The sequence below is a fragment of the Zosterops lateralis genome, assembly GCF_965231275.1.
Source record: "Zosterops lateralis genome assembly, chromosome: 21".
NCBI lineage: Eukaryota > Metazoa > Chordata > Aves > Passeriformes > Zosteropidae > Zosterops > Zosterops lateralis.
Genome location: NC_139781.1, coordinates 7,625,555 through 7,645,423, shown reverse-complemented (window position 1 = coordinate 7,645,423; position 19,869 = coordinate 7,625,555). Strand labels below are relative to the sequence as shown.

General features: G+C 40.1%; 1 protein-coding gene across 2 annotated transcripts in view; it reads right to left on the bottom strand.

Moving 5' to 3' along the window:
- The window catches only part of ATRX (ATRX chromatin remodeler), a 66,354-nt gene that overhangs the window by 5,658 nt on the left and 40,827 nt on the right, over positions 1-19,869 (bottom strand). For both annotated transcript variants that reach the window (XM_083876575.1, XM_083876576.1), the window contains 14 exons: positions 18,607-18,753; positions 18,232-18,409; positions 14,452-14,589; positions 14,070-14,245; positions 12,990-13,107; positions 12,326-12,456; positions 11,945-12,033; positions 11,609-11,778; positions 10,584-10,737; positions 10,210-10,313; positions 8,592-8,700; positions 7,390-7,567; positions 5,453-5,647; positions 225-374 (listed from right to left, as the gene is read on the bottom strand). In XM_083876575.1, coding sequence (XP_083732701.1) covers positions 225-374; positions 5,453-5,647; positions 7,390-7,567; positions 8,592-8,700; positions 10,210-10,313; positions 10,584-10,737; positions 11,609-11,778; positions 11,945-12,033; positions 12,326-12,456; positions 12,990-13,107; positions 14,070-14,245; positions 14,452-14,589; positions 18,232-18,409; positions 18,607-18,753 — 2,037 coding nt within the window. The remainder of the gene's footprint in view (positions 1-224; positions 375-5,452; positions 5,648-7,389; positions 7,568-8,591; positions 8,701-10,209; positions 10,314-10,583; positions 10,738-11,608; positions 11,779-11,944; positions 12,034-12,325; positions 12,457-12,989; positions 13,108-14,069; positions 14,246-14,451; positions 14,590-18,231; positions 18,410-18,606; positions 18,754-19,869) is intronic.

The following is a 19,869-nucleotide window of genomic DNA, read 5'->3' as shown; positions in this document are numbered from 1 at the left end:
GGGAGTGTTTTCTACAATAAAGTAATTTCCTTTGCATGCACAAGGAGCTCTGTGTCTCTTTGTTCCCTCACTGCTACCCACTATTTTTCCTATGTCAAAATTCACTTTATATGTTCATTTCTTGGTCTCTGACAAAATTTAATTACCCCAAGACAAACTGAAAAGGTAATTGGGACTCTACACCTGGAAAGGCTATTTTCATGTGCATAATTAAACAGCTTTACCTTCTTTTCTGCTTCATATTCTGCCCAGGCTGCCTTCCTCTCTTCTTCAGTGAGTTCCTCTTCCTCCTTGTGGTCCAGGAGAGAATCATGCTCGTGGTACCCAACGATGTATTCCTTGTTGATCTGGAGCAGCTCTGCCAGGATCGTGTCCTGCTCAAAGGAGGAGACAAAGGAGGAGATAAAGGAGGAGTCACTCAGCAGCTCCCAGCACTCAACAGCACAATGAAACTTAGAAATCATAAAAAAAGCACAATTTTCCTCAGAAGGAGAGGAATGGTTTAACAATCTGTTGCAGAGATGACAGTCCAGTCACTTAACAAACCACAGGAATGCACTCAGATTCCACAACAATAAATGCACCTAAAAAGAATGGAATGTGCTCAGTGGCTTTTCCTTGGCTTAGGCTGGACAAAAGACAGGACCCATCAATCAATCTGCATTTATTATACATAAACAGCATCTCTACAGCTTTCAAACACTCAGCAGTACTTTGGGTCCAACATCTCCAATTTTTTTAAGTCAAACCTTTTTGTCTGAAAGTCAAGGTGATGCTGCAAAAGATGAGGGGGAAGATCCCTACAGGACTATGAAAAGCTGCTCCTGCTGCACCTTTTCTAAGGTCATTATAGAAGAGGGTTTTTACATGACTTGTGTGGCTGATGAGCTTCATGAATTAAGGAAGTTCCAACACACCTCAGCATTCAGGCTAAAATTCCTAATATAAAAACCTCATTGAGCCACTCCTGAGAGGAATTACAGTCCAGGAGTTCTCTGAGCCCCTCCAGCCCCTCCAAGTCCTGCCCTCATTGTGCCAGGGTTTGCACAAGCAGGAATTCAGCCTGTCCTACCCTGGTATTTTATAATCTCAGCAGAACAATGACTGAAAAAAAGTAGCCACAAACAAACAAAAAGATTTTTGCAGCCACTCTGGGAACTGCAGGTGGAACTCCTGACCAGGAGTTCTGTCACAGCAGGTACACAAAGCTGTTTGTTTCTGTGTGTTTGAAAAGTAAATCACATTAACCAATTATCAGTGAGCTGCTCTTTGTCCCACCCTTCTCCTGTCTGGTGTGAATCATTGTTTCCATCACCAGCTCCTCCCAGGATATCCCAGGGGGGCTCTGCAGCACTGCTGGGCACAGGGAACAGAGGAGGGGTTTGGGAGGGAAGCAGAGACACCCCAGAGATGAGGGTGACACAAAGCCAGAGGAGGTGGCTGGATGTGGAGCCACCCAGGATGTGTCACTGGCTGTGGGGGCCCCTGGAGGTGCAGGAACTGCCCTGGGAGCACAGAACCACAGAATCACCACCAGGGTGGAAGAGACCTTCAGGAACATCCAACCCCAGCCCCAACATCTCAACTAAACCATGACACTGAGTGCCACATCCAGTCTTTGTTTAAACACATCCAGGGATGGTGACTCCACCACCTCCCCGGGCAGACCATTCCAGTACTTTATCACCCTTTCTGTAAAAAACTTTTTCCTGATATCCAACCTGTATTTCCCTTGGAACAGCTTGATGCTGTGTCCTCTCATTCTGTCAGTGCTGCCTGGAGAAAGAGACCAACCCCAGCTGAGCACAGCCACCTTTCAGGGGGTTGTGGAGAGTGATAAGGTCACCTCTGAGTCTCCTTTTCTCCAGGATAAACAACCCCACCTCCCTCAGCCATTCCTCACAGGGTTTGTGTTCCCAGCCCCTCACCAGCCTCGTTCCCTCTTCTGGATGTGCTCAAGTGTCTCAATGTCCATCCTAAACTGAGGGCCCAGAACTGCAAACACCAGTCAAACTGAAATCATCCAGCCTCCCTCAGCCAGCACAGCCCTCCAAATGTGCTTTAATTTATCTCCAACTGGGGGTTTGCTTTCCTTTGTCTGAATTTTGTTTTGTGTTGACTTTAATGATAGGAGTTGGAAAAATGGGGATGTAGAATAAACTCACATTTAGTTCAATCTTAAAATAAAAAAATAATAATAAATCCACCTTACGCATAAAAAAATCAGAATACTTATTTCTTTATATTTGTTTCACTTGTTGATAGAGTAATGATTATCAGTTGGTTTGTAAGCTTTAGGACAAAATCCTGGTGATGAATGAGACTGAAAAAGGGGTTTGAATTCTAAAATAGACATTTGTCTTTTTAAATCCTGATGAAAATTAAATGCTATGGAGAGATCAGTGTATTAGAAAGGAAATCTTCCATGAAGGAATGCAAGTTATGTTGTAATTCACAGGTTTTTCTCAACCAGCTGAACATTTAATACTCAAGTTAAAAATAAAAATATTAAATAAGAAGCAAATTCTTCTAATCCTAAGATCAAAATTCACAAAGTTGTCCCTGAGTGTGGAACCAGAGTAAACCACATGTCTCTGTCCTGAGGTGGTATAAAATACTGATATATCATATCCAGCTGAATCTGAACTATGATTTTCATCTGTTTTTCCAATCTGCACTACATGACCTCAGCTGAGCGAAGTTTTCATCTCACATAAATAAAAAAGTGACTTCAAGTGTAATTCCCTGAATGAGGAACGGGGAATGAGCCCAGGGCCAATTCTGAGGGACATCCAGTGCCCCAACACTGCCTTTGTCCAGCTCATGGACTGTACTTAACTCTTCTGTAAATTAAAATGTCCTTATTTCTATTAGGACAATATTTCTATTATTTCTCACTTAAACACAACAAAGGTGACCAAGTGATCATTCAGACTTCACACACCTTTTCTGGACTGAAATTCCAAAGCAGCCCTTTGCAGCTGGGCAGGGATAGGGGATGAATGAAATCAAACAGTGGAAGTTAAGAGCAAATAATTCATGTGAACTACATGGATATTACAAATATTCTGTTAACCCCAAGTATCTGCAGAGCTGAAGACCAGAAGCTGTTTTTGAGGGGTGAGGGCAGAGCCTGGAGCTCTGGACTTGGGGCACTTTTCTCCTGAGAATCTCCACACCTCGAGGTCTTGTTAGACCACAGAGGGCAGAAAATTGCTGCTCCAATTAAAACTGGACATGAAACTTGGAGAAACTTCCAGGAAAACAACAGACTGCACATCTGCACTGTGATTTTTATAGAAAATAAAAGCATTCAACAGCTTCTCCCCCCCCTCAACAGCACTTTCGAAGAAAACTGGTCCTGGACTCAAAGTTGGATTGTTGTAAAGCCAAAATTCTCAAGGATCTAATTTAAGACCAAGCAGGGTTTGTTTCTTCACTTACTGACTTTTAAAACAATACAGAATGAATTCTTTTATCCCATATAAAGCACAAGATTAAAATATTTGTTTTTTTCTTAGGAAGTTAAAAAGGAATTAATTCCAGGAAGTTAAAAAGGAGTTAGAAGAAGCCCAACACTCAGCTCTGAATTATTCCTCCTCAACCCACATGAATCCTGCCTGAAGGATTCCTGAAGACTCTGGGATGTCACTGGAGCCAGGCAGGTTTCTGAGCAGAAAACCAATTTTCCCCACAGGTTTTTCCACATCCATGCTCAAATGGTTGGAGAAAAGAAGAAACACATTTCCCCTAATTCCTGTTCTCAATTCCCTCCAGTTCTAAAAGGTGCATTTTCAAACCTCCTTGGCCCCAGGTTCTGAGGACTCTGCTCTCCCAAAGCCAGGCTGGATCTCCCCTTGCCCTCTAAAATAATGTTAAAAGCAGAAAAAGTGGTATTTTTACCCTGCCCTCATGTAACAGGATCTTAAAAAGAATTCTGTCCTCTAAATGCTGTGTAATTCCTTGGTGTTACAATAAAATGTGTTTTTACCAACAGATTTTTTAAACAACTTTTAAAAAATGCTGTGTGCTGTTAAATTAATAGTTAAGGAGATTTATAACCAAGCTGAATCATGCAGCTTTGCTAAAATTGCACTGAAATAAGGAATAGTTAAGTGAGTTCATGGCTGAGGAACCTTGCACAGATGAATTTACTCCATGATTTACAGCCTTTTCACAGCCAACACACAAAAAGGAATTAGGAATTTGCACACAACGTGTACCGAGATGCACATCTTCAAAAGGACAAAATACCATCTGCTAAAACCACAAAAAAATCCCAAAATAATTTCAGTCCCCAGATTTGCTCTAATTACAGGCAGGAAATGGTTAAAAGATCATATTCAACTCGACTTACACAAACCTTACACTGATGATGGGATTAATATGGAACTTAATATGTAAAACTGAGTGAGGGAGCAAGTTTTGAGTTTATAAACACATTCATCAACTGATTTATTTTTGTAATAGAAAACCAGAAACCTTCAAAATACAATTATTGCCTTGGATTGATCAATGTTACAAGTAAACAGATCTGGTTGCTTCACAAGTTTCTGAGCTATTTTTATACTTTTTTAAATAAGTAGCAGCCATCAGCAAATGGTCATGCATTGGCTCTGTGTCTGTGGAGGCACAAATGCACAAAGATTGAAATAAGAATGTAAAAAAGGATAAAATACTATTAATTATATATTACCCAGACACTGCAGAGTGACCAAACCACAGAAATTTAACCATTTAATGAACTACTGGCCAGTCCTCGATGTGTTCCTGCCAAATGCCAACAAGCAGAGAATTGCACAACAGCTAAAGGATGAATTAAATCTTTAGCAGCCCACAAACACAGAGACTATAAATGAAATATAAACCCACAGCCTGATCTGAAATATAAACTGACTTGGGAAAAAAGAATAAAATCATGGAAGCAGTTATTCTTTCCCCTAAAGCTTACTCTTACCTAAGTGCAAGTTTACTCTAAGTGCAACTCTTGCCTCATCTCTACCATATCTCTACTAATGGTTCCCACAGGAAGTTAAACAGGGAACTAAAACCCAAAAAGTCCTGGCAAAGGAAAGCATGAATTGACTCTTACCTCCAGTGCCACCTCACAGATGTGTTCCCACAAACTCAGGTTGTGCTGGGTATCACCAACACCCACTCAGATGCAAATTTGCATTTTTTTATGGTTTAATGCAGTAAAACTTCTGTTCATTCAAAATGCCTGCAAAAGTGTCTTTTAAAAGTTGGGTCTTTTAATGAGTATCTTTCTCTCATAGTGGCAGTTACACTGAGAGGAAAGTCCTCACCCAGCTGATTATAGGATTTGTTGTATTAATTATGGATTTTATTGTGTTTCCTCTGCTCCAAGTGGCCAGCACTGCTCTCCACTAAAAACCTGCAACATGTTTGACCAGATCAGGGTTGTTTCTACAGCACAAAGCTCCCCACTCACTTTTGGCAGCATGGGGGTGTCCCTCTTCTTCTTCTTCTCAGAGTTGGGGTCGTCCAGCAGGTCTGGCTCGAAGGTGTAGAGCTCGGTGAGCTCGTTCATGGTGAAATGTCGCTCCACCTGCTGCTGGTCCACCACCCTGAAGGACAGCGACTGCTTCGTCACCTGCCGGTCATAGATCTTGTCCTCCATGGTTCCCTGGGCACAGACACAGGCACTGCTCACTCACAGGGGTACTGACAAGTGTGAAAAAGCCAAAATAACAACCCAAAACAACCCAGCGATTCTGTCTGCCTTGTTTGCATTGATGCCTTAAGTTTCAGCTTTCGTATTTTCCAGATTCTGCACTGCATTAGTCTGTAACTCTGAACATCATATAAAGTGTCAGCCAGTTCTCCTCACAGCTCAGTCGCACAAAACAATCCTTTTCCACCCCAGAACCAAGGACACCACTGCAGCTTCAGGCCCAAAAGTGCAAACAACAGTGAATTGACGGAGGATGGGACCTCATTACCTGAAGCTGTAATTGGACAATTAACCCCAATATGGAAATGGACCAAAAACTTATAAAAGTGTGAAAACTCATCATCCATCTTGGGTGTAGCCACAGCCAGGCTCTTGTACTGCCCAAGGTGGATCCTTTGAAGGCCTTTTTATTAAATCCCTGCTTTATTCCTTTAACACTGGCTGGCCTCTGTTCCAGGTCAGCCTCTCCAGGCTTCACCATGACCAAGTTTCTACCACTTTCAAGCCCTTTGTTTGCTGAGCAATAAAAGAAAAAACCTGCTGGAAGCAGCACAGCAGGAATTGTGCATGGGACAGATGTCATGTAGCTGTTGACTAGAGGAAGAAAACTGGTCTTTTAGTGGTGTTTTTAAGAGATCCAGTTTTGCTTCAATTCCCCAAAGTAGGATTATGACCAAAAAAATGGCAATTTTCACAGCATGTACCTTATTTTGCTGCTTTGAGCAGCCTGTAAAAAGGAAAACAGATACCATATCACTGTGGTGGAGGGGAGAGGGAAAGAGAGGCAGTCAAGTCTAATTCACCACAGCTGTGTACAAAAAAATTAGATCTTTGATGAAAAAAAAGGAAAATTACTTATTTTTTTGGAAAAAAAAAAAAAAAAAAGAGATGACTGAGAAGGACAGAACAGCACAGCCTGTTCTGAACAGCATAATTTAAAAAGGATATCAACAGTTCAAAAGTGCACTACAAAAATAAACTGAAGCCTGAAGAAAACCCCATTTCTGACAGTAACGTGTCCCAGACAAGGATCTGCTTCAGGATGGAAAGAGTGACTGGATCAAGGGTTAAGGGCTACTGGGAAAGGTCTGCAGGCTCCTCTGTCACACCTGAGGAAGCAGAAGCTGAAGCAAAGCACTTCCTACCAGAAATATTGGCCTTACATAAAGCACAGATCAGTGCCCACCCCAGTTATTACCCATCTTTAACATCTGTAGGGTGTGATAGGAGTTTTCAGGCCAGGACTGGATACCTTTTTATAAAAATAAACTTGTCTCCTGTGGTTTCATTGCAGTTGGACCATCAGGGTCTGCAGGAGGAGCTGCTCTGGGCAGGGCTATTCCCTAAAAACACCACCAGGGACTGCTCCAGTCAGAGCTTTTACAGGTGTGCAAATTAAAAAGGCTGAGACTCTGTTCTGAATCACTGCTGGAATTCCAGAATTTGGGTTACACCAAGTGTCACACAAAGGGGACTTTACAGGAGATAATGTGTCATTGATTTTACCACTCTTTCCTTCATGAGCTGCTTTTCCATGGCCAAATTCTGCTCCAGATCTGAGCTGGAATATGCCTGGATCAACTTGACTCACTACAGACTCCAACACCAGCCCAAACTGGTCCAGTCCCCACAGCCCCAGCTCCCAAATTTGATTGCAGGAGAAATGAGCACAGAAACTGAAGCCAGAAATGTACCTGAGCCAAAAACCTGTAGACAAACACAGGCTTGTTCTGCCCGAAGCGATAAACCCTGAAGATGCTCTGGATGTCATAGGAGGGATTCCAAGAGGCATCAAAGATGATGACTCTGTTAGCAGCCACCAGGTTTATTCCCAGGGAACCTGCTTTAGTGGAGATGATAAACAAGCGGCCTCTGGAACAGAGAAAAGTTGCAAAATTTGAGTATTTTGGAAAATTGCTGTTGTTCCCGTGTTGCTGGGTTACTGTGGAGTTCTTCACACACTGAAATAACTCTAAAACGTCATTAAAATAATGTATTAAGCATAAAACAGATGTAGATTTTACAAGAACAACACTTTTAGCAAAACATACACTCCCAAAAATACACATCAAGGCCTTTTGAAAATTAGCTGTTAACAAAAACTGGCAGGGAAGAAAAAACTTTGGGGTTGGCATTTTCAAGCTCTAATGAAATTTGTTATATCAAATTAAACCATAATTTTAAACAGGCAGATTCCATGCCATTGAAACTCTTTCCTGGCCTGCAAACTTTCAGGGTAACTCTCCAATGACACTGTCTCTTTGATATATCTGGGCTTTTTGAGATTCAAAAAAATCTCACTCAGGTTTACCTTGGAACCAGTTCTTGACAGACACCTGACAGAATAAAGTATTTTAAAATATTAACACTGGATTAGTTCACAACTTAAATTCTTTTCCCCTTCACATTATAAATGACTGAACCATGATTACATACTTCAGTTTTTAAACAAATCTAGGAAGGTGAAGCTCCTTAACTTCATCCAAATATAAGTTTGTCCCTCTCTATCTAAATGAGACTTGAAAGTCCCATTTTGGAGGAGCAGTGGAAGGCTGGGAGCCAATTCTGGAGGGAGATAAAAGAGTTAATTTGCTCCTGAGTGGCCCAGAGACTGCAACCCCCTGGCCACACACACATTTCCTAGGTGTCTCTGTATCCTTTAAGTAACTGCAATAAAGACACAGTCTCTGATTTAAAGGACAATGAAAAGAGCAAGGAAACACTGCTGAGTATAATGGGATTAATCTGAAGTCAGTAACACATTGCTGAACATTTTCTCTGTGAGTTCTGATCACCATTTGCCTGGTCCTGATAAAAGCAACAATAAATAGGGAACAAAAGAAAGAAAAAGGAGAAAATAAAGCATATATATATATATATCTCAGAGAGATCTCACCTCACATTAGTTTCATCATTAAACTCCTCAGCCCATTTCTTTCTGGACTGAGCTGTGGTTGAGCCATCCAAGCGATAATAATCAATATTTCTGAACCATTTGCCTTCACCTGTAAATGCAACAGCCAAGTTAGGAAAATGCTGATGGTGTAAATAACCAGACTGGTAACCAACTGGAATTTAAAGACAGAAATTTATTATCAAAAAAACAGTTCTGAGTTTAAATTTAAATTTAATTATTTGAAAATAACTTCAGCTTTTTTGGGGGAAATCCTCTTATTTTTCACTCTTTCTAGCTGTATTTATAAATTTGCAGAGCCAAAGTTAATTTTAGAAGCCCCAAAGATGTTACATCTCATCTTTAGGTGCTGAAGCACTAATTGCACTTTTCCAATTGATCCAGGTAGGTTCAGGTTACAGCACCAGTGTCAGTCAGTCTCCCACACAACCAGCACTGACAAGTCAATGCTCCAAAGGAGATTTCAAAGGTCAAACTCATTTTGGAACTGAAATCCAGCAAAATCTCTGGGTTTAATTACTCTTTGAGTTACAGCAACTTCTTGTCAGATTGGGGGAAAAAATAACTACAGGTGATGGAGGATTTTCTTCTCTCCCCAGTTCACAGTCACTTTCCATCTTCTCTGGCCATCAGGGTGTATGTACACAAAATTAATATCCCTGAGCCATCAATCATAAAGAAAACAATGTTTTGGGGAGCAGCACTGCCCAGTCCAATCCATTGTGAGAGGCAGATTGGTGAGTTCTGTTGGGAAAGGTGAATCTTGCCATGATCTAATTTTGCTGGCCAGAATTATCACACATGAAAAATCTCTTTAAAAATCTCAAAATAAAGGCACAACTCCTCAAAAAGAGACTTTGTAATGTCTGAGGTGACAAAATTCAGAATGAGAAGTAACAGGCAAGGAGCAATAAATCTGTGAGACACAGATACTGGAGATCTCCAGCCACCATCACTGAGCCACTTTTCTCTTATCTCTAAGTGCAAACACATGGAAGAGTTGGATGAGATTGGAAAGGAAAGGCAGACTTGGAGGAGTTCTTCAATCCTCATGTCCTGGGAAAGAAACTCTGAGTAAGGAGGAACAGCATCCTCAGGAGCTCTGGGAACATCCCAGTGAGGAATTCCAAGCCATTTGAGCATCACTAGGATAACACTTAACTCAATACTTGCTCCCTTATAAAGTCCATAAGCCGATTTGCTGCTGTGGATATAAGACCTAAATTCACATTTTCCATGTTTTAATGCTGGTTTAAAGCAGCCTCATTTTCTTTCACTCTCTCTCACCCAGGAGGAAGGATCAGGATTTGCCACACTCCAGAATTTAACATCATTTTTGTGCAGAATTTACCAAAATGCCTTCTCTGAGATATGAACATTTAATCTGCTTAGGCTACAAGTGTGGATGGTAGAGAGTGAAATCAGAGAGTCCATAAAGGGACAGCAGAGACCTCCTGCAGGGGAGCCCAATAACCCTGCCAGCCTCAGAACAGTCCAGAGCATGCAATATCCTAATGAAAACCCTGATTCCAAACCTGGGCACTGAACAGAGACTTGTGAGAGAGTTCTGAGCACTGCAGTTGTTGGAGGAGATGCTCACCTTTGTAGATAGAAGGCTTATCTCTCTCAGATTTCTCCCTGTTAGCCAGCTCCAGGAAATCTTCTATCAAATCCAGAGATATTAGGGACTGGCTGAACACTAGGCTGAAAAAAGAAACAGGGAAACACAGAATTCATCTCTGGAGTTATTTTGATTATTGCACTGCTTCAGTTTTGTTCCCTCTGAGACAACCTCTGAGACAAAGGGAGCAAGACTTCAGTGCAGCACATGCAGTTGTGGGAAGATCCCTGACAAAAATGAGTGTACCACACTTGTCTGCTTCAGAAAATAGCCCCAGCAGAATGAAGGATGGATAGGGAATACAGTCCGACTAAAATATTCCTAAAGCCTTTAACAACATGTGCAGAACTTACACTTTGTCTCCCAGCTCCTCTGCCATTCGCAGAATTTCGAAGAGCAGCACCATTTTCCCAGAATGTTCCAACACCTCAGCATCTGCATCAGTGACAAAATCTTTGTACCAGTCTGGAGCTGGGCTGCCAGGATTGGAAGAGGATGTAGCTTTGCCTAATAAAAAATAAAAAAATAAAATCAAAGATGAGAACATGGTCTTCATTTAAATGCTTTGAATGTCTGAATTACAGAATTGTTGCCTCATTATTAGACTTAACTGGTATGGGAAGAGTTAAAGAGGCAAAGAAAAACCAGCTTTTGCACTATCAGCAGTTACAAGAGTTAAATATTTAAGGGATGCAGAGAAAGAAACTCACCCTGCCTTTAATGTAGTTCCTTTAACACATTTAATCTCTGGGTGTAAATGTTTTACACACACACCCTCCACCCCTCGCACATTTACAAGATGTTGCCATTGGGATGGAGGCAAAAAAAAAAAAGATTTCTCACCTGAACTGTCCCAAAAAATTTAAATTACTTAGGGAAAGAGATTAGACACACATGAAATAGCAGAATCAGAAAATTGTCTCTGTGATACCAAATACAAGACAAAAATTTGATTTTTACAGGGAAAAAAACCCCAAAATTAAGTGTGCAGCTGTAAGAAGTTTGAATAACAGTTTTAAAAAGGTCTTGTATTCCTACTGCACTGGATCTGCTTGCTCAGCATCCAATTCAAATTCCAGATGCAACAAATTATGACAGATATATTTCCTAATCTTTCCATTAATCTTCCAAGTTATATAATTTTATACTTCTGAATTAAAAAATTTCACTGTGCAGCTTCCCTGGCTCAAAATCCCTGGGTTCTAAGTTGATGCCTCTTGTTTTTCCAGGATAAATATATAATTAGAAGTAGCAGGAGCTGTAACTTAAGGAATTTGCCATTGTGCCATAGAGCAGAATTTGTGAATTCCAGCCCTCTCAAATTGCCTTTTGCAAAGTGGAGTTGCCTCCTGTTTTCATCACTCTGTGTTATCCTCACCTTCATCTGACTTTGTTGATGCAGGGTTGTTTGTAAGATCTTCTACAGTTCCTTCCCCACCTCCACGAGATCTTGAATTCCAGACTTTAATGACTTCAACATCATTATCACTGCCACTTCCACTTGAGCTGCACTCTTTCTTCACCTTTTTCCCCTTGGATTTTTTTTTCCTAAAAAGCAACATTATACACACCATTATTTTTTTCTTTTAAATCCTACTGAAAGAAAACACATTCTAACAGACACATAAAACACAAAATAAACATTCATTTTCTAGAAATCATTTCAGTTCTACAAAGGAAACAACAGCAACAAATTAAATAAAAAATCAATTACTTTGTATACTCATCAGAACTTAAGCTCATGGAAGTTTCATCAGTATCTGAAGCTATGAAGTCATCCATGCTGTCTTCATCAAAATAGCCCTCAAAAGAGAAAAAACAGAAATTATTAACTGTGTTCACCCAGAAGCTTTTATTAAACCTTTAGCCATCTGCTTACTCTTCATTTTAACAATGGTAAGTTCTACAAAGGCCTGGCCTTACAAAATGTTTTAAGAATGACAACATACCCAGCAAGAAAAATATGACAAAACCAGCAGCAAAATGACCCCACAGCAACAAAGATTTCCATTAATTTGACGAAACTTTACCTAGAGTTTGGCAGAGCTTATTTGGAAAGTTCTCAAGTGAGAGTATTTTGATATATCTAATTTACCTTATTTTCTTTGCTAATATAGTCCAGCTGCAAACACCAAGGGTGAGTCCAGATTCTGCTCAACATCTGGAAATCCTGGAATAGTTTAGCTCCAGCTTTGCCTCTTCCACCTTCATTGCCACCACCTACACCTGACAATAAAGTTCACGTTTTAGAGTGAGCCCTGAAGTGAGTTTTGCCACACTCTGCTCCCCTTTGAAGAGCCCAGCAGTGCAGATCTGAGTGTTCTCTCCAGCTGCACATCATACTGCAACATCTCTTGTAAAAGGGCTCAAATTACTCACTCACAGCCATTCTTTCTCCTAGTTAAAGTTGTCAAAATTAGATTTTCTCCTTTTTCTTGATAATGAGAAACATGATTATATTTTTGACATAAAAGCACACTGCTCCCCAGTACAGGAATGTACACAAAATCCTCTTAAAAAGACAGACGTGTCTATTTAGGTTTTGTAAAAGCAGCCCAAGGTGGCAAACACAAAATAACATTTGCATTTAGGTCTCAATGAATCTAACTAATCTGAGCTACCTGTAATGCTGCAATATTCGACTACAAAAAAAATCTAAAAAAACCCAACATAGGACAATGCTTAGAAAATTGATTTTCACCTACCAACTGTGGCAAAATGCCCCTTTATTAAATGCCATCAGAGCTGCAGGCACATACCTGTCAAATGATCCAGGTAATACTGGTACAGCTTGCACTGGATCGGGGTCATACGCACCTCGAGCACGTACTCGTATTTGGGGGGCAGGAACTTGGTTAAGGCTGTGTAATCCTTCCTCTGCAATTTTACAAACAGTGCTTCAGTCACAGAAACATGGCAACGGCTCCCTGAGAGCTCCAGGACTTGTGGCATCTCAAAGGACAAAGCACCGTGGGATCAGTGCTGGTGATTCTGGTGTTTTCCAGCCCCAAAGGAGGAAAATCAGCCCAGGAAATACAATTCACTGCAGGCCCTGCAGCAGGAACCCACCTGCCCCACTTCTCAGGCCAAAGACTATGACCTGCTAAGCCCATGCCCAGTTCCAAGTCCTGGCAAAGTTCACTGCAACTCCAGGACCTGCTCCAGGAACTACTTTTGGGGTTTTTCTTAGAATACTAAAACCAGATTTTACTTCTGGTTTGGATTTTTTTTTTTGACTCTGACACTACTCTGTTTCTCCACTCACCAACGACCACAAGAGAGAGTTGCTTTCTATGGACAGGATCTGCTCTGTACAGGGTGGGAGAAAATCCATGTGGGCTCCATCCAAAGATTTTTTTTCATTTAAGGTCTATAAAGTAACAAGTTCTTCATCCTTTTGAACCTGAATAATTTTCCTTCTCTCTTGTCTTCTGTTGTTCTGATTCTCACAGATCAGAAAAAAACTGACAAACTGTGGACCAGCAACTTTCTGTGCAGACTTTAAGGCAGTTCTTAAATGTGCATATGGAATTAAAATGGAATATTTCAGACCAACTAATGTCCTATTCTACCACAAAATGTTCTTGTCTCCCAACAGGAAATAGCTGTATCATTTAATACTTGTATTTTAGAGTACACTGACAATTTGGTGAAAAACTATGAGGTTTTTCTAGTCACAAATAATGCAGAGATCCAACAACCAGTGAAAAATACTTAAGTGAAAAGATTTATGGAGCTCTCAAATCAGACCTTTAAAGGTCTTTGGGTGATTTCATCAGAATGAGACAAAATAATTGCAAGTTAAATGAAGTGCTGAGTTAGGGACAAAGTGTTCTCACCTGAACACAGCCAGCCAACATCTCATAGAGGATGTGAGCACGTTTCTTCATCACCCTGACATCCACCAGAGTGGAGTCTGCACACTGCCCGTTCTGGATGGGATTGATGAACCGATTCCGGAATTCCTTAATTGAGCCGAGCAAATTCTCCTTAATGAAGTTAACCATGCAGTGATCTAGGAGAGACACATCAGGCTTCAGTGGTTCAGAATGGAAAGCACAGGATTAATGCAAATAGAAAATAAATCTGTCACATCTAAATACAGAGAAACCCAGCAGGCAGCTGTGCTGTCTCAAATCCTTCTCTTCTAATCAAACTAAATATATCTTCTGTGGCTGACAGGCAAAATTGTGCTGAAGGAAATAAAAGACAACTACTCACATTCTATAAGATTATTCTGCAGTGGTGTTCCTGTCAGAATTATTCTTCTCCTGGATTTAATAGAATTCATTGCCTTAGAGACAGCAGATGCTTCATTTTTCAATATGTGTCCTTCATCACACACCACAAAGTCAGGACCTGGAAAGAAACAACATTCAATCTCTCCAAAATATTTCATTGCCAAAAAGAACTTGACAGCCTGAAGTATCCAAATTTTGTTCTACCAAAGTTACTTAGGGTTTTTTTTTCAAATTTTTTTTGTGTTTTATGGTGGGATATTTTTAGCACTGATTGGGTTCTCACTCAGCCTTTGCACCAGAATTCAGAGTAGCCACTCTGGTAAAATCAAGGCTGTTGCTTGTAAAGTCTTCAAGGAAAGGATTAAACTCAGCTTTGCAGCATATTCCTGTTAAGATGGTGTATTCCTGCTGCTGCCTGTGAATGGCTGCACCTCCATCTCCCCTGTCAAAACTCAGTGAAACTTCCTTCTCTCCAGCTTTAGGCTGCCATCTACTGACACTTGGGCAATCCCAAAACACCCAAAAACCAGGTAACCTGAATTTTTTCATGAAGGTAAGAATATCCCTAAGGGGACAGAACACAATCAGAAGTCTTAGATTGTTTAAAACACAACCAGATTTGATGTGAATTACAGACAAGTGATTTGCCACCTTGCAGCTGAAAGTCACCCCAGGAATGTCCTCAGCTTTCTTCCAGGAGATAAAATATCAGCCTGGTTTAAGTGAGCTGCATGAGGAATGTCAAAACCACACCACAACACATTCCCACAGCATGCAAAGCAACTCTAATAATAAGATAAATAATACCCAACTTGGCAGAACAGGCTCACTCTTAATTGTTTTCAGACTTAGTGCAATTTCTGGAATTTCTTTCCTTGAAAATGTAGTAAAAGATATTCCAGGATCCAAGTAGTAACTCAGAATAAGTGTTTTACCAGCTCTGGACCTGACCTCAGTTCCAGCACTCTCAACTCTGAAAGCAGCTCATGACAAGTTGCTGCACCTTGGAGAAAAGCCACCAGTTGGGTTCAGCAATTCAGCACTAAAAAGGCCAAATTTGAGGAGCAAAGGAGGATTTGTCAGCGAGGACAGTTTAATCTTCTTTCATTTACTGAGAATATTTTGTCTCAGACTAAACTCAAACTGCCCTGTAAAGAATAAAATCAATTCTAGGGCACTGATCAACAACAGAGCATCAGTTACACCTCTGACTACACACACACACACACCAGTGCCACTCACCTTAATCATGTCATTTTAAGGTGATTTAAAAGTGATTTTAATCTTATACACATGATAGGAATCAAGAAGATATTTGTTTCCAAGCAAAAAACCCAAACAAAACAAACCCCAAACTTTTGAAACAAGTCTAGAGGACAATTATGAAAATCCACAGATGAATTCCAAATGCACTTTGGTTTGTTCAAGCCAATGTATTTCTGAATTCTCCCACCTGCCACAGAAACATTTCCCCAGATTATTTCATGACTTTTGTACCTTCCCAGTTTTGACAGAATGCAAAACACTGAGTGACTACACACAAAGACTTCCTTTAATTTTAATTAACCATCTCTAGCAGTGACAAATCCTTTCTCTAGTCCTCATTTTATTAAAGACTGTGATTCATTCACATGAAGCTAAAAGAAATTAAATTTAAAAAAACACCTCAAAAGCTGCTATTTAGAGTACATGAATGACACTAAAAATATGGAAAAAAAAAAGCCAATCTCAGTACAATTATTCATGGTTAGTTTGGCAGAAATGCAGCACTGATATCCTGAACTAACATCTTGGCCACAGTTCAGCAGAAGGGATTTTCATCAGCTTGTGGGGTTTTTCCCTTGTTCTTCCAAAACACAAATGCAAATCATTACGGAAAGAACATTCCTGAAAATGTGATAAAGGAATGTAAAGCTTAAAGGGACCTCAGGGGATCATTTAGATCATTTTCTCCATCTGAGATAAGGGTTATGAGAAAGGAGGAGACCTGACACAAGTGGGGAACTCCACAGCCTCTCTCTTGCTAAAACACTGTGCAATAATACCCAATTTGCTACAAATATGAATAAATTCTGCCCTTTCCTTTCTCTTAATCATGTCAAAACCAACTGACAACACTCCCTTCATTAATCAGCTCTTAAATGGTGGAAAATTTGTCAGTTTAGTTGGATTTTTCCCAGGCTAAAAAGCCCTACTCATGCAATCCTTCTTCAAAGTCTTTATCTTCTCACCCTTCTTACTGTACTGCACATGTTAATATATTGAAATACATAACATATAGATATATATAGATATGTACACACAGTTCTGTCTCTGAAGTCTTTCTACAATTGCCAATTAAAGAGAAATCTCAAAGTTAAACAGTACCAGAGATTTTGTTAGTAGCAACATGTAAAAAATATAAATAATAAAGTTATTGAAGTGCTTCAAGCAGAGCAGAGCAGTGATCAATAACCAACAGCCCTCCAGCAGTGGCACAAGGCAGCCTGGAAACCCTCCATGTGTATAAAATCCTGCCATTCTTCCACATAACTGAGCTGGTTAATTAATGAAATCACTTCTCCACCCATAAACTTTGGCTAAACTTTCTCTCTCTGCTCCCCTTGACAGTGCAACACAAGCTTCTCCTATATAAAACCTTACCCCAGCAGTATTCACCAGACACATCTCATTAAATTATCCCACAAATCCCAAATTTGGAGATTTTTTGAATGGGAATTGCTCCCAGAAGCCAAAGTTTCCCAATTTCCAGTTCAGTAGAAGCCAGAACTGGTGTTTTCCTGCACTGGAATCTGCAACTGTCCATTCTGACCCAACCAAGAGAGCAAGAAACAAATGAGAATATTGCAATGCACATTGAGCCAATCCAAATTAAAAAATTAATGGGTGACAACACACAGGCACTTCTGTCTTTCTGCAAATAGTTAAAATAGACAAAGGGATGGGGCAACATGAAATGCCCTCAAATTGTGCCAGGAGAGGTTCAGGCTGAACCTCTTTATTCACTGAATAAAGTGAATAAAGTGGTTAAGCATAGAAATAACTGCCCAGGGAGGTGGTGGAGTCATCACTCCTGAAGTGTTCAAACAATGAGTAGACATGGAAGATCCTGGCACAGTTTAATGCCCATGGTCAATCTGCACTCATGGTGAGGTCTTTTCCAACCTTAAAGTTTCCATGGTTGTACAGAAATAATTAAGGAGTTATTTCAAGGTTGATTTTCCCAATGTTGACATAAGTTTGTTAAGTTCAGCTCAGCTCAAACCAGGCATCTGTTCCTCAAGACTGAAAAAATAATTAAGTGCTTTATCTGCATTCCCTTAATTAGCACTTCATTAACACTTGTTTTTTCGCACTTCTAAGGTACATTGTCTACTATTTTCATGTGTAGTTGCCCCCTTAGTGGTAGATTTCCATTAAGGACAAAGCAGTTTGTGGTTGTAACAAATTAACAGATTAAAACAGTCTTGGGTCCCCAACAGACACTTCCAATTACTTTGCAAAGGAAGCAAAGCCAGCAAATAAAAATACTTAATAGGAAAAGTTTCTAGAATATATTCCTTGTATTTGATTTAATAGAAAAGACTGTTAGAAAAATCTATTTAAAAAGTAGATGGGGAAGATTCTGAACAAATTTCTGTAACTCAGCAAAAGCCAACAAAGAAAATCTGATGAATCTTACCAACACAATTTATTTTCTTTGCTCATATACATAAACCTGGAAGCCCAAACTATACAAGCTGTACAAATTTTCACTCACCTGGGTCGACTAAAGCTTTATTAAATATTTCTTTAAGTTTCCTGCTCTTCACATTCCTGCCTTGTGCCAGGTTTCGATACATCTCGTAGCCAATGATCATCACACCTCCCCCATCCTGCCACTGCTGCAGCATGTAGCTCCTCTCCTGAGGCCTTTTCACTGTTGCCAGCTCATAGACCTTCCAAAGGGGAAAAAAACCTCTTTAATTCCTCTTAAAATATTCAATAATGCTCTAATTTTTAATACTTCTGAGGTATTAATGCAAGTAGGTTTTTCATGCAGTTAAAGCACTTTTTTTAGCCTTTAAGTAGTGGAGTTTCCCAATTATGTAAATGATCCAGTTATTTAATGAACAACTCTTTTTAAGGCTCTCACCTCTAGTTTTTCCTCATCTTCTAAACCTTCTTGCCATTTTTCAAACTCATTCAGCCAGTTCAAGGCAGTGTTGAGTGGACACACGACCAGAGCTGTCCGAAAATCCAGTTTGTCACACAGCAAGACTGTGTGGAGGAAACTTACTACCTGCAAGAGAAAAAACCAGGCAGAACATCAAATAAATACCAGGAAAGAAAGATAAATGTTATCTATTCAATTATGCAGTTGTATTACCGAGAACAGTCTTATTTAAATATATTTTTTGGTTGAACAAATAGAATTTTTGGTTAGGTTTTCATACAGATGTAGCTGGAGTTCATACACTCCTTACTTTGTGTTTCATGGCTGCACATCCTTCACATACTGAGATACTTTTAAACTGCTAAAGGATTTCATAGAGAACCCTCCCATTACATTTCACCAATCATTTTCATAAACCAAACATTTCTATCAGGTAGTTTTTAAGCTTTCTCTCAACATTCATCCCAAACATAAAATAAATTCCCAGTCAAGCTTCTTAAAAGTGACCTTCAGCCTCAAAGCACTTTGTCACACTTTTTTCAAGATATTTCAAGGCAAATCCTCTCAGCAGGGCTCTGCAGCAGGTTGTGGCAGTGTTTTCCAAGGATTCACCCTGCAGCCAGCCTGGCTGTGTGCTGAGGATGAAAACACCTTCTCCAGGCTGGGAAAAACCCAAAACCTTTTGGTGTCACTCAGGTTTCTCCTGCCTGTTTTGAGCAGCAGCAAACAGAGGCAGGAGTAGAGGAGAATCAGTGATCCCATGGCTGCTCCAGCTCTCCCTATGGATGTACAACACAAGATTTTTCTGCATCAAATCTTGGTGTCTGGCAATTCTGATTTAATGGAGGAGTTTTAAACTGCATGACTGTGCTTGAACACTGGGCAGCAAAGTGCTTTTAAAAGAAAAAGATTCACTGGTGGTTCTGTGTAAGACAAAACTACCCAGGGAGTCTCAGGACCTCTGTCCTGGCCAGCAAGTCCCCAATTCCCTGATTTCCCTGATCTCTACTGACATCCTGCCCTGCAGTTGGAAAAGTCTGCCAGAAATTATGGCTGGTTTAGCTCTTTTGAGAGCTAAACTACAAATGGTATCACAGAGCACAGCAGTGACTGGCAAATGGACACAGATGGAAAAAACAACCACCTCAGCTTCAAACACCAGCCTTCAAAATAGTTTATATTGATACACGTTTCTAACTACAAATAACTTTCTTTGATTATCAATTACAGCTAAAATTAGTG